Genomic DNA, 14445 nt, shown 5'->3' with positions numbered 1-14445 from the left:
ATCACTTGAAAGGCTGAGTACTAAAAACTGAGCCAATTAAAACAGTTGAACATTAGAACAGAATGAAGCAAATTTCAATTTTGCAGGTGAAGAAACAATTGAAAGTTCTTGGTTGAAGGTACGAACAAATGAACCTAGATGATTTATTTATAAGCAGGATATCGGAGCTTTTTTCGATGAGATAGGATATCGGAGCTTAAACATAGAAAAATTAAACCTCAACAAACTGACAACTCAAGGGCAAAATCAATAAACTCAGAAATACCCATTAAAAACACTAAAAACCTAAGACAGGAAACGAGAGAAGAATCTGATGTTTTACCTTCGGGGGAACTGGACGAGACATGAATCAGGAGAACCCTAAATCCGACCAAGAGAAATTTTCATGAATAGGGAAGAGTGTGAGAAGGTAGAAGCAGTTAGTGGTTGGATTGACGTATTAGGGATCTAATGACGAGGAAGAGAAGAAGGAGAATAAGAGCAAGAGAGAGGAAACCCTAATAATTCTTAAAGTCGACTGTTTTTTCATTGATTACAGTACTTGATTTTGTTTTTGTTAACAAAATAGAAGATGAAGAACCCTATATTTCAGATTGAATCTTAAATTAACAGAATTATTAGAGAGAGATGATAATGTTAGGGAAGCTGAGAAGTGAAGTTATGAAGACCTATTGATCAGATTCAAGGTTTAATCTCTCTGTCTTTCTCTCGGATTGAAGCATAGAAGTCACCCACGATTTCTCTCTCGGGTTCTTCCCTATTCGGCCGAGAAATGAGTGTACAGAAACAAAGACCCCTGACTTCCTTCGCAAAACTGACCCTACTCGACCCCTGGCTTCCTATATAAAACTGACCCTATTCTTTGAAAAATTAACGAAACTACCCCTGGTTGCAGCCAGGGGTAGTCTGCTAGTGCCTCCGCCCTTGATTATATACACGGATTTTTTCGCTACCCATGGGCAAGAAGATAATGTTGTACAACTCATGTCATATTTTCATTATATGCTTCATTCTAATCGAGGAAAAAAAAAGAGTTCAATTAACTTTTCTCCCATATTAAGTTGTATCCTTCTACTTTTTTTTAGACATAAGTACAATGACAAGATGTAAAAAAATGAAGAAAAAGAAACCCAAATCTTCACATTCCCACTTAATTAATACCAAATAATAAAAGCACGATTTAAAGCTGTTTAAGATGCTTTAGTTCAACTAAAGACACATAAGATATAGTACTAAAAGACTATTAAATACCTAACACGAATATAAATATGAATTAGTGCAGTATATGTCCAATAATCCTTATATGCGTAGATATAATTAACACAAAATTCAATAATTCTCCTAAATGGTAGTTAGGGTACTGCAATAGCACATAGAGGGTCGTCGTCCAACAACCTTAGTGAAGGAGAAAGGTGAAGTAAAGAGATGGAGAGATGAAATAGAAGAGTGAGAAAGTAAAGTTTAGATCATCTCCAAACGTGAAACCTCTATATTGGCATAATCTCTATATTTTCACTCCTTAAACAGAGTTTCACTCCAAACGCAAGACACTATTCAAGCCTCTATATTGGCATCTTTGTTTTTTTTATTAGTTTCAATTCTGTAACTTATCATTTTCATTAATTATAACTTCTAAAATTTGATAAATTAAATATAATTAATATAGATTATATATAAAAACATTATACTAAAAATATATATTAGAGATATTACAATGCGTACATTACTATAAAATACGAAAATATAAATTAATATTGTTACATAACTACTCCCGTAAAATTATTTAGTACTCCGGTAAGTCTCCACCTCCGCCTTCACTTCTAGATTCACCTCCGTCTATAGCTCCATACTCATCTCCGTCTACACCTCCGTACCCACCTCCGTATCCACCACTTTCGTATCTACCAATTTGATTTTCCACCACCTTCATGTTGGGTTTTACACCCTTCTACTAGTGTTTATAGCGGAATTAAGACATCTAATGTCTACACTAGTATTCCCAGGATCACATGCATAAACCTATGATAATCATTAATTAAAACTAGAAAGATAAATACCTTATTCGCTAGTTTTCCCTCGAACCTTTCCAATTGCTTATGAGAAGACCAAGAGCTTCAAGTGTAGCTCCTCTACTTGGGACACGAGCAAATAATTTGATCTCCCACCTTGTTGTATAGCTAGCACACCAATGGTGGTTGAAAAGAAGAACTCCTTTCTTCTTGACTAGATAGATAGTTAATGAGAATTAGCTCACTTTCTCCTCTCTACTTGATGTGGTAGAGTAAGAAAGCTTAGAGAGAAATTCCACACCTTATTCTCTGCCCTAAGAGTGTTTATATAGAACCCTAATAAGAATCCACCTCCTTTTAGGTTTCCTAAAACACCCTTTAGAATAAGATTTAGGGAAATAGTCGAAAATAGCAACTATTGATATTTTCTCAATTCCCTAAGGAGGAGGTGCCCAAACACCACGAAAATTGTCAGATATAATGTTTATTATATCAGCAACTAACCCTCCAAAATTCAGCCCAATCCGAGTCCTAGAAGTACCCGAACCGGTCTAGGCCCAAAAACCCTGTTTTTGGCCTTTTTGTACTATCTTTGCCTAATTCCTTTTTAGGCCTATGAGATATGTTTATGGGACACTCCCATGATTATATCTCACTCCCACTAGTCATATCCTAGATCAATTTGTCACTCTTATGTGTAACCCGTTGTAGGATCCGATCGAAGTTAGCCGCGAATTACTTCGTAATTCGACGATCGTAGTTGGTCTCTAGCTACAACTCTACGATCCCTAAATCAATCGGACTTGATGATCTTCCACATCAATTGTCCTATCCGACAAATTGTTCGCATTGTCACCTTGGTCGAAGGACATCTCCTTCAACTCCTTCAGACTCCCACTTGGACTTAGAACAAGTACAATGCTCGATTCCCATGTCACTTAGTATCCCATCTGATACGTCACGTCATTCAGACTTTCTTGATCTCGAGTACAACTGTCAAAACAAATGATTAACTTTTAATCCATTTGAGCACGACCATGCATTTTCAGTTGTTGCTCGTCAAGTGGCCCGAGGACACTGTACCCTAACATGGTTAGGAGGACATAATCCATTCTTGCGCTCCCACTCAACTTCATGTCTATCCTGTCCTTCCCAGTATCCGCCTTTATAACCTCCTTTTACGGCGCGACGTTTAACGGAACCAAAGTCAGACATTCCTTACATAAGATGAGCTGAGCACTCATGTTTTGAGGAATCTCTTCAATCTTGTCTTTGTGAGAAGTTTGACGATTTCATCATTCTTTGGATGAACTTCTCACGTTGAGGGTTATTCCAGTGTATAATCCCTATTATGCACTCACGTAGTCGAATCGAATACACTATTTCTATAGCCCATGAAACTGCGCTATCCCATCGACTCCCGTACTAGTCTTCGTGAGTCATTGTTGTCCATGCAATGACCTGGACTAGGGAATTGATAATGAATCACTCCAAGTTCACTTAGTAGGGTTTCATTCATCAGATCACGTATCTGACAAGCCTACTCGGAGCGTTTTCTTTATCGTGTGGACTGTCTCTTAAAATACCAAACCAAATTTTAAGGACAAAATAAAATTTCTTTTATTTTATTTATCGAATGTAAGTAATCAGGCACATAAACTTTATTATGAATCCAAATTACATTTGTTGCCATTCCCCAATGCGCTTTATACCAATGTCCCTCATGTGTGAATCATGTTTGGGCTGAGGTAACGGTTTGGTTAACGGATCTGCAACGTTATCATCCGTATGAACCTTGCAAATTACCACATCTTTTCTCTCTATGATTTCCCTAATCAAGTGGTACTTCCTTTGGATATGTTTGGATTTTTGGTGCGCTCTTGGTTCCTTGGCTTGGGCTATAGCTCCGTTGTTGTCACAATAGAGAGTCACGCCCTCTTCCATGCCAGGTACGACACCAAGTTCTATCATGAACTTCTTGATCCAGACTCCTTCCTTTGCAGCTTCCGAGGCCGCTAGGTATTCTGCTTCAGTGGTAGAGTCTGCAACTGTGCTCTGCTTGGAACTTTTCCAACATACCGCTCCTCCATTCAGACAGTAGACGAACCCAGATTGTGATTTGAAGTCGTCTCTATCCGTTTGAAAGCTTGCATCCACATGGCCTACAACTTTTAGTGTATCTTCCCTGCCATATACCAGGAAATGATCCTTAGTCCTTTTCAGGTACTTTAGGATATTCTTGGCGGCGTGCCAGTGTGCTTGGCCTGGATTTGATTGGTAACGGCTACACATGCTCAAAGCATATGAGACGTCTGGGCGAGTGCAGATCATGGCGTACATGATTGATCCTATTGCCGAAGCATAGGGTACTTTCATCATGTGTGCTAGCTTATCAGGACTCTTAGGACACTGATCTTTGCTAAGCACCATACCATGTGACATGGGAAGGAATCCTCTTTTGGAGTTTGTCATCTCGAACCGTTGAAGAATCTTATCTATATAAGTTTCTTGACTAAGTCCGATCATCCTCCTTGATCTATCTCTATAGATCTTGATTCCCAATATGTATTTTGCTTCCCCTAAGTCCTTCATAGAGAAGCATTTCCGAAGCCAGTCTTTAACTGATTCCAACATCGGAATATTGTTTCCTATGATTAATATGTCATCGACATAAAGGACTAAGAAAACTAGGTCGCTCCCACTAAGCTTCTTGTAAACACAAGATTCTTCTGCATTCTTGAGAAATCCAAATTCTTTGATTTTCTCGTCGAATCGAAGATTCCAACTCCGGCTTGCTTGCTTGAGTCCATAAATGGATTTCTTAAGCTTGCAAACTTTTCCAGCATTTTTGGAATCTACAAAACCTTCGGGTTGTGTCATGTACACATCCTCTTCCAAGTGTCCGTTTAGGAAGGCGGTTTTGACATCCATTTGCCAAATCTCATAATCATAATGAGCTGCAATTGCTAGAATGATCCGAATGGATTTAAGTATTGCGACAGGTGAAAAGGTTTCATCATAGTCTATGCCATGAATCTGTTTGTATCCTTTTGCCACGAGTCTAGCTTTGAAAACGCTAACGTTTCCATCCTTGTCAGTTTTTACTTTGAAAACCCATTTGCATCCGATTGGTTTTGCTCCATCGGGCAAATCGATCAAGTTCCATACTTGATTTTCTGACATGGAATCCATTTCCGATCTCATGGCTTTTAGCCATTTTTCGGAGTCGGGGCTCGTCATAACTTGGTTGTAGGTACTCGGCTCATTATCTTCTAACAGTAGGATATCTGTTTTCTGAGATAATTCCTGGAGCCTTTGAGATCTACGAGGGGCCTGAGCAACTTTTGGAGTGTTCTCAACTAGTTGAGATGTCTCCTGCGAATTTGATTCGACTTGAACGGGAGGTACTCTCTCGACCTCATTTTCCTCTTCCATACTTTGTGTATAGATAGGAGCCGCTAAACCTCTTGATATTTCTATATCTGTGTTTATTTGTTGCTCATATCGAATTTCATCGATATCTACATTTCTCCCACTTGTCTGTTTGGAAAGGAATTCCTTTTCAAGGAAGACACCATCTCGAGCAACAAACACTTTGTTCTCAGATTCGTGGTAGAAGTAGTAACCCCTTGTCTCTTTTGGATAGCCCACAAAGAGACATTTGTCTGATTTAGGTGCGAGTTTGTCTCCTTGTAAGTGTTTTACATAAACTTCGCATCCCCAGACTTTGAGAAAAGACAGCTTTGGAATCTTTCCAAACCATAACTCATATGGCGTCTTTTCTACAGCTTTTGACGGAGCTCGGTTAAGTGTGAAAGCTGCCGTTTCTAGAGCATACCCCCAGAACGTGTTTGGAAGATTTGCTAAACTCATCATAGATCGAACCATGTCTAACAAGGTGCGATTTCTCCTTTCAGAAACACCATTCATCTGGGGTGTTCCTTGCGGAGTGAGTTGAGATACTATACCACAACTCCTAAGATGATCGTCAAATTCTTGACTCAAATATTCACCACCTCGATCGGATCGAATGGCTTTTATTTTCTTGCCAAGTTGATTCTCTACTTCGTTCTGAAATTGTTTGAACATGTCAAACGATTCGGACTTATGCCTCATCAAGTATATGTAACCATAACGAGTGAAGTCATCCGTGAACGTGATGAAGTAGCCATAGTTACCTCTCGCCGGAGTACTCATTGGTCCACATACATCCGTATGTATGAGTTCCAAGGGTTCTTTGGCTCGGTCTCCTTTTCCTTTAAAAGAAGACCTCGTCATTTTACCCATTAAACATGATTCGCATGTGTCATATGATTCTAAATTATACGAACTTAGAAGTCCATGTTCATGGAGCTTCTTCATGCGTGTCATGTTAATGTGACCCAAACGACAATGCCAAAAGTAACTTGGATTTGAATCATCTGACCGTAGCCTGTTGGTTTCTATGTTGAAGACTTCGTTCTCAATATTCGTAATATAGAGACCGTTGTATAGCTTAGCACTGGTATAAAACATTTCACCTTTGTATAAAGAACAACGCTGGTTTTTTATTAATAGGTGATATCCCTCTTTGTCTAATTCTGAGACTGAGATAATGTTTCTAGAAATAGAGGGTACATAATAGCAATTATGAAGTTCTAAAACTAGACCAGTTTCCAAAGGTAGACTGAAAGTTCCTACAGCTTTCGCAGCAACCGTTGCTCTATTTGCTACTCGTAGGACAAACTCCCTTCCAGATAAATACTTGATTCCCTTAAGGCCTTGCACATCATAAATGATATGAGCACCACATCCGGTATCGAATACCCAGGATTGAGAATCAAATGTATTTGCTAAGTTAACTTCGATAGCATAGATACCTTGGTCGGAATCGTGAGTTCCTTCCTTTTTCCTTTTGTTCTTCTGAATCAGTTGAAGTTCTTTCTTTGATTCAGACATTCCAATGCCTCTCCGGATTGCCTTAGAAGTCCCGTACTTCCTCAACCGTGATTTGTTTCGGGACATGTCCCTTAATCGACGGATGATTGTGTGCGCATCCATTTTCCTGAATCTCTTTTGAAGATTAGGCTCCATGGTTGCCAACATAAGGCAAGTTACTGAAATTGATTTCATCCGGATACTTTTGGCCTGCTTTTGTTCCTCAATCTTTGAGTTCGCAGTTATTGGAATAGGGGTATCCAGTACGCTTTCTTTGTTTGTAGATTTGAGAACACTTCTCAATCTCTTTTCCCAATCAAGGAAGTTATCCATGTTCAATTTGTCCTCATCAAGGATTGAACATAGGTTGAAAAGATTGATTTTTGCCATAGTAAAACTACATGAAACAGAAAAAAGGAAGTTATCCATGTTCAATTTGTCCTCATTCAAGATAAAACGTGTCCTTAGATGAATAATGCGATTCCGAGATCCCATCTCTCAAGGATTAAGCGGACTAGGGCCCTGCCCTTAATTCCCATTGATTTAGGTGAGTGAATACTTTCACTGATCATACCATATGATTCTCGGTTGATGGATTACATGTTTAGTGTAAAATCCATCCTTTTGCCTCGAGTATCCAAGACTCTCTTGCTGATCTCGTTGAGTAGAACCATTTAGACATGTAGGCCTCTTCTATAGGCCTACCCGCAATGTCCCAAGGTAGAGGAGGTACTCTGCGAAGGCCGACCCACCTTCCTCGAACAAGGGCGCAAGGAGTGTCTTAATTTGGATAGGCACTGTACTCAAAATTACTTTTAGGGACTTTTACGCTAGTCTGGCGTTCGTTTTAGTGAACTAATTAGCCTAACTAACATCCACGACATAAAGCGTAAATAAGTAAGTAAATGCGCGCGAGAAAGTAAATCAAGCACATATGGATCCTAGTATGGCCCCTAACCTAGAAGATCTAATCTCCTTTGGTTTGCTTCTTGTTTCGCCTTTTAGTTCGTCTAGATCTCCGTCTTTGAACCTCCATTGATTTCTCCCACTCGCCTTTGAATTTCTTCCTTGAGTTTCATCAATGGACTCATAAACCCTAAACTCTAATTACAAGACTCAAACGATTCGCAGATCGTGTAAACTTGAAATTAAAATTATTACAAAACATGCACCCATCCGTGCTCAAAACAAGAATAAGAAATAAATTCTATGGCCATACTAGTTTCCGCATTCACATCACATGCAATCATATAATATATTTCAAGGCTATCAATTATATATGCATGTATATCCGGGAGATACTTTTGTCGACATCCGTATGTCATGTACGCACCTTAAGTCTACATCAAAAGATTAGACTAATGGTGTGTCTTGGTTTGATTTTAAAATTTGATTTTAAAGAGAAATTCCGTTTGGGCCTTGAATGGCCCGGGTTAATTTCGGAAATATTTGGATTGGAATTTTGGGAGAAAATTTGGATAAAACTCCCACTCGAATAGTGGTCCCTTTTCGTGGTCCGAAAAGCCTTGAAAAGACCCGGGACAAGTCCTAGACAAGTCCCGGCCCAAGCCCACAAAAGGGCTTGGACAAGGTCCGGATATGGCACGGCCCATAGGGCCGGCATGTCCGAGCAGAGGCCAATAGGCCTGATCTCGTCCTGGCCGGAGCCAGGACGCTAGTCCAAGCACCAGACGCGTCCTAGACGCATCTGGTGCTGGACCGGACCAGCACTAGGTGTCTCGGACTTAGTCCGAGACACCCAGGACCCCAGACGCGTCTCCAAGACGCGTCCTGGTTAAGCTACTGGTCGCGTCTGGAAGACGCGACCTGGAGCAGCTGGACGCGTCTGGAAGACGCGACCTGGAGCAGCTGGACGCGTCCTCAGACGCATCAAACAGTAATCTGGGACGCGTCTACCAGACGCGTCCTCCAGGCTACTGGTCCGGCCAGGAAGCTTCCTGGCCGGACCTAAAAAACTCAGTAGTTTCCTTTTTTTTTTGTTGCAATTTTAAATTGCTTTTTCCACAATTTGAAACACTTCTAAAATATTTCAAATTCTTTTTAGAACTATTCTAAATTTCCAAATTTTGTTTTTCACAGGTTTCCAAAAAACTTAAAACAACTCTTTTAATCAAACCAATTTGGATCAAAATTTTAGGTTTTGAAATTCTTTTCAAGAACAAATTTTGAAATCTTTTGACAAATACTTGAATCTTATTCAATATTAATCAAAAATTTTGTGTTTTAAACACTTTTAAACACAATAATCTATCTAGAAAAGCATGGAATTGGTCCAAAACTTAGATAAGATAGGCTAATTGCAAGAGGCTCTGACGCCACTGTTGGGTTTTACACCCTTCTACTAGTGTTTATAGCGGAATTAAGACATCTAATGTCTACACTAGTATTCCCAGGATCACATGCATAAACCATGATAATCATTAATTAAAACTAGAAAGATAAATACCTTATTCGCTAGTTTTCCCTCGAACCTTTCCAATTGCTTATGAGAAGACCAAGAGCTTCAAGTGTAGCTCCTCTACTTGGGACACGAGCAAACAATTTGATCTCCCACCTTGTTGTATAGCTAGCACACCAATGGTGGTTGAAAAGAAGAACTCCTTTCTTCTTGACTAGATAGATAGTTAATGGGAATTAGCTCACTTTCTCCTCTCTACTTGATGTGGTAGAGTAAGAAAGCTTAGAGAGAAATTCCACACCTTATTCTCTGCCCTAAGAGTGTTTATATAGAACCCTAATAAGAATCCACCTCCTTTTAGGTTTCCTAAAACACCCTTTAGAATAAGATTTAGGGAAATAGTCGAAAATAGCAACTATTGATATTTTCTCAATTCCCTAAGGAGGAGGTGCCCAAACACCACGAAAATTGTCAGATATAATGTTTATTATATCAGCAACTAACCCTCCAAAATTCAGCCCAATCCGAGTCCTAGAAGTACCCGAACCGGTCTAGGCCCAAAAACCCTGTTTTTGGCCTTTTTGTACTATCTTTGCCTAATTCCTTTTTAGGCCTATGAGATATGTTTATGGGACACTCCCATGATTATATCTCACTCCTACTAGTCATATCCTAGATCAATTTGTCACTCTTATGTGTAACCCGTTGTAGGATCCGATCGAAGTTAGCCGCGAATTACTTCGTAATTCGACGATCGTAGTTGGTCTCTAGCTACAACTCTACGATCCCTAAATCAATCGGACTTGATGATCTTCCACATCAATTGTCCTATCCGACAAATTGTTCGCATTGTCACCTTGGTCGAAGGACATCTCCTTCAACTCCTTCACTTCATACTCACCACTTCCGTATCGATCACATCGACACAAAAAAATTAAAAATAAAGAAGGTCATTACGTTTTGAGAAATGCTTTGGTTGAGTATTTATGGGCAAGACGGGGTGATACTTCGTCTTAGAATAATGATTAAATTCTACGAGACGATATGATCTAATTTTGTATTTTGTTAAGTATTTTATTTTTATTAATAAAATTTTAATTATGGTAATTTATAATTATATAATTAATTAAATAGTATTATTTTTTTTTTGTTGAAAGTTAAATAGTATTATTAGTTTATTAGAATACAACAATAATAGGACACAAGTGTCAATTTATAGAACATATTAAGGACTCAAGTATAAATGTTATGGTAACCAATGACTAAAAATATATCTTTCAACAAAAAAAAATGACTAAAAATATATTATGTCACATCACCTCTATAATCTAGAGAAGTAAATGTGAGTCTTCAAATGTGAAGGCTCACTATTCACAAATCTCTACATTATAGAGAAGTAGAGCTTCCTTTGGAGCTCCAAAATCTCTAAATATAGAGATATAGAGCACGTTTGGAGATGCTCTTAAGCGAGAGATGATATCCGTTAATAGAAAATTTATTTACACCAATGCTATATAAGCAATTTCCGAAAAATACAATAACTTTCTAGTATTTAAGGGTCGAAAAGATTTTTTTTTTTTTTTGTTGAACTGGGTCAAAAAGAATTGCTAGACATTTGTTGGCAGGGGCGTGACAACATCTGATATAAAGGTGTGCCTCTTTCACGTAGTTACTCGAGAAATTGATATGACAGCCAGAGTACATATAAATTATGGGCAATATGAAACTTAAAGGTATCAACCAGTACCACAACTCCATAAGTTAACATGCACTAAAACTCATGAACATGCACTAAAAAGTTAGAAATCTGACTGTTGATTCGGGTTGGGTTGGGCTGCCTCAATAGCCCGGCGAGCTTTGCCCAACCCGGGCTTCGTTTCCTCGCCCGCCGCGTTCAGATAGAGACCTAACTCGTGCCCGAGATAAGACTCGAGTTAGTTTGACCCATTTTGTAAACTGGTCGAACTTGGACCCGTCCAGACTGATAAACACCACTACGTTCGACTGACCTGACCCAATGAAAGAGTAATTCCGTGATCACCGGACCCCCTCCAATCTAAGTACGGCAAGGCTTATAGCCACCCGATAACACTGATGGACATATATACTAAAATAGAGCGCGACATGCTCGAACTAGTGAGCGGAGTAAGTCTCGGTCCGAACGGGTGGGAAACGAACACTAACTCAACCGGTTCGGACGGAACGGTCACAAGTCCTAAGTGTTCATTTGGATATCCGAACAAAACGGTCGGACATTTCAGATATTTTTCCCAATAAAGTGCCCGTCTGTGACCATTTGATAGTCGGACAAATCAGGTATCGGTCGGTCGGGCACCGGTCACTAATAAACAAATAAAGAAATTTTTATTTGAAATAAAAACTATCTAGTAGCTAAATACAACTTTCTAAACTCCCACTTTACAACTCCAAAAAGTAAATGAGTACAAAATTAAGAGATAATCATTGAGATTTCTCATGGATTGCGATCGATTATATTGTTCTTCTCATGGATCGTATAGGTGTATTGTGGATTCTTGGGTTACGAATGTGATATTGAGATTTTGGAGGAGAGAGGCTAGAGAAATAGAGAGCCGAAGACAAGATTAAGAAAAGTGAGTTCTAGGATTTTATATTTTTACTCTTGAAATCTAACGGTTGTAGCTAACCCTACAAATCTAAAGGCTTAAAATCAATCATATAAGAGGGAGGGGGGAGTATAACGAGTAGGATAAACGGACGGCTATGGACAGGTTCGGTCGGGCGGCTATATAAGGGGACGGATTCGGTCGGATCACTGGGTAAGGACCTATGCCCGCGTCCGTCCGCTTAAGCTATTTCGGTCGGGCGGGTACGGCTCGATTCGGGCATCGGACGGTTGCAGACCCATCGGACACGGACCGGTCGTGGGCGGGTTCAGCGTTTCCGGACCAAAATCCCACCCGTCAGCTGGGCCGGGCAGATTCCCACCCAAATATCACGGCAGGGGTTATAGCCATTTCCCGTAGTATCCTACTGAAAACATTACGCCATTTCCAACTTTTCTTAGTTTTGTAGTCGGATCAGATTTTCGTGCGATAATGGCGTTTTTTCTTAACAAAACCAAAATCTTTTCTTCATCTCAATCTCAGGTAGATCTTTCTTTAATGTCCGACTTTGTTTCACAATGTTTTTTTTTTTTTTTTGATCCCTAAATGTGATTGTTGTTATAGCCGAGGATGGAGAATCCACTGATTCAACCTAACCGTCAATTTCACATTGAATTAGGAGCTCGCGAGAAAGCTGTAAGTATTTCTTCTCCTAACTTCACTACTACTTCTCTATTGGGATTTGGGTGGGGATATATTTTGTTTTTATTTAGGGTTTTGAGAAAAGAAATGGGTTTCTACTGTTTGTGCATTTTGTTATCTTTTTGCTATTCGTTTAAGATACCAATAGAAACTCTAGAACTTAGGGTTTGTTGATTAAGTGGGATTTTGATCATCTGTAGATGATGATATCATCTAGTTAATATTTCATTAATTAGTGGGGGGAATAAGGGGTTCTATAAAATTGTTCGAACGAACCGAATCTGTCTAATCTGTCTTAGGGTAGCAAAGACATTGATGATTTGATATGAATCTTGTGTGGATGGAGTGTCCTCTTCTAAGTGAATTGGATTCTTTCCCTTACTAGTAAGAAGAGGTAGACATAAGGTAATTGTTCTCTACTAAAGGGAAAGTGATCCAATGTGCGGAGGGAAATTTTCACGATAGATGAAAACTAAATTATGAGTAACTATATGTTTATATATATCCAAATGTCATCACGGGGGTTCATATAAGAGCAACTGTGGAGGAGTTAGTAACAAGCCCTTGAGTGACAAATGTTGTTTGAATTCAATTAGAAAGTAAAACTCTTGTAATGTCGAGTTGTCGACTCCTCTATCAAGTTTGTAAGTTATTCCGGTTCATTTGCTTTAAGTCTTTCACCAAAGCTTTATCCCGAGCCAAACACTTGCTATGGGTGTTGTATCCTAGAGCTAGTTCATTTTTCCCTTTGTTGTATCATTTCCCATTGGACTCCTCGGATATCTATTATTTCACTACATGTTGCCATGCTAAGGCCAATTGGACAAGTACTATAAAAATAATTCAAGTTCCCAACAGGGTTTTTGTCGCACGATGAAGATTTGTTACATGGTGTAGGGAGTCTCGGTTCCTTTCCTTGAACAGCCGGTTGGATCTCTTCCCAAGCCCTTTGGGCAAGGAATCCCTTCACATTGTACTTGACCTAATGTGTAAAAGATGCATTTTTTCAAAACAATCACGGAAAACTGGAGGCTGTTGAATATGCTTGTATCTAGAATTTATAATTGACCTTCGAGACCGAGTTCTCAAGGTTTTCTTATAACTTACTGAAGTAAGTGAAATATGTTTCCGATTTTCAGCTCGTGGAAGAGGATCCTGCACTAAAGAGATTCAGATCTCATAAGAAAAGTGTGTACCGGCTTAAAAGAGTTGGAGATGTTCTTACCATTGCTGTTGTTGCAGGTATGCTATTACCATTTACCCATTATTAGAAATCGATTAAACTTGGTCCCACTATCTTCTCCGTAGAAAAATCAAATTTATATAAAAGGTCTCGCCGCAACAAGGTCTTTAGGTTTATACTTGTAATAAATCAAGTATACCAATCTAAGATCTGATGAAAGTGAGGGTATTTCATCTATTACATCAGATCATCAGAGAGTGCAAATCTTTTATCGAACTTCACTCAGTCACTCATTTCTTAGAAATAATTTGGTCTTGGTGTTTCTCTTGTCAGGTTGTTGCTATGAGATTTATGTTAGAGCTGTGATGAGAGAAGAAGCCCGTAAGCAAGCGAGCACAGAGAACTAATCAGGGAGAAGAATGAACAACGTACCTTAACATTTCCGCTTTCGCTTTATTTTTCTTCTTGATATCATCATCAACTCATTTGAATTTTCATTTCAATGTTCTTAAGCTGTAACTCAAGCTGGTTGTAATAAGTGTGGTAAGTCTGTGAATTCAAATTCTTGAAAAATGAATCTTGGAAAGAATTTTCAAATTAAAATAAGTTTACCATGTTGATTTATTTGGA

General features: G+C 39.0%; 1 protein-coding gene across 1 annotated transcript; it reads left to right on the top strand.

Moving 5' to 3' along the window:
- Positions 1 to 12210: 12210 nt before the first annotated feature.
- On the top strand, positions 12211 to 14439 carry LOC147563060 (succinate dehydrogenase subunit 7A, mitochondrial-like). The gene is made up of 4 exons (XM_086634191.1): positions 12211 to 12473; positions 12555 to 12626; positions 13772 to 13874; positions 14149 to 14439. The coding sequence occupies exons 1-4, from the start codon at positions 12423 to 12425 to the stop codon at positions 14220 to 14222; spliced, it is 300 nt and encodes a 99-aa protein (XP_086490317.1). The 5' UTR covers positions 12211 to 12422; the 3' UTR covers positions 14223 to 14439.
- Positions 14440 to 14445: the final 6 nt, after the last annotated feature.

Source organism: Eschscholzia californica, unplaced genomic scaffold (assembly GCF_041429995.1).
Source record: "Eschscholzia californica isolate CP2 unplaced genomic scaffold, dmEscCali1.0.p SCAF_1, whole genome shotgun sequence".
In the NCBI taxonomy this organism is placed as follows: Eukaryota; Viridiplantae; Streptophyta; class Magnoliopsida; order Ranunculales; family Papaveraceae; genus Eschscholzia; species Eschscholzia californica.
Note: the sequence above shows the minus strand (reverse complement) of the source record. Positions and strands in the feature narration are given on the sequence as shown.

Excerpts from the sequence above, each read along its gene's own strand:
- LOC147563060 (XM_086634191.1), top strand. The coding sequence starts at position 12,423 with ATGGCGTTTTTTCTTAACAAAACCAAAATCTTTTCTTCATCTCAATCT. Across the intron at positions 12,627-13,771 it reads TAGGAGCTCGCGAGAAAGCT|CTCGTGGAAGAGGATCCTGC; the intron begins GTAAGTATTTCT and ends TCCGATTTTCAG. Across the intron at positions 13,875-14,148 it reads TACCATTGCTGTTGTTGCAG|GTTGTTGCTATGAGATTTAT; the intron begins GTATGCTATTAC and ends TTCTCTTGTCAG.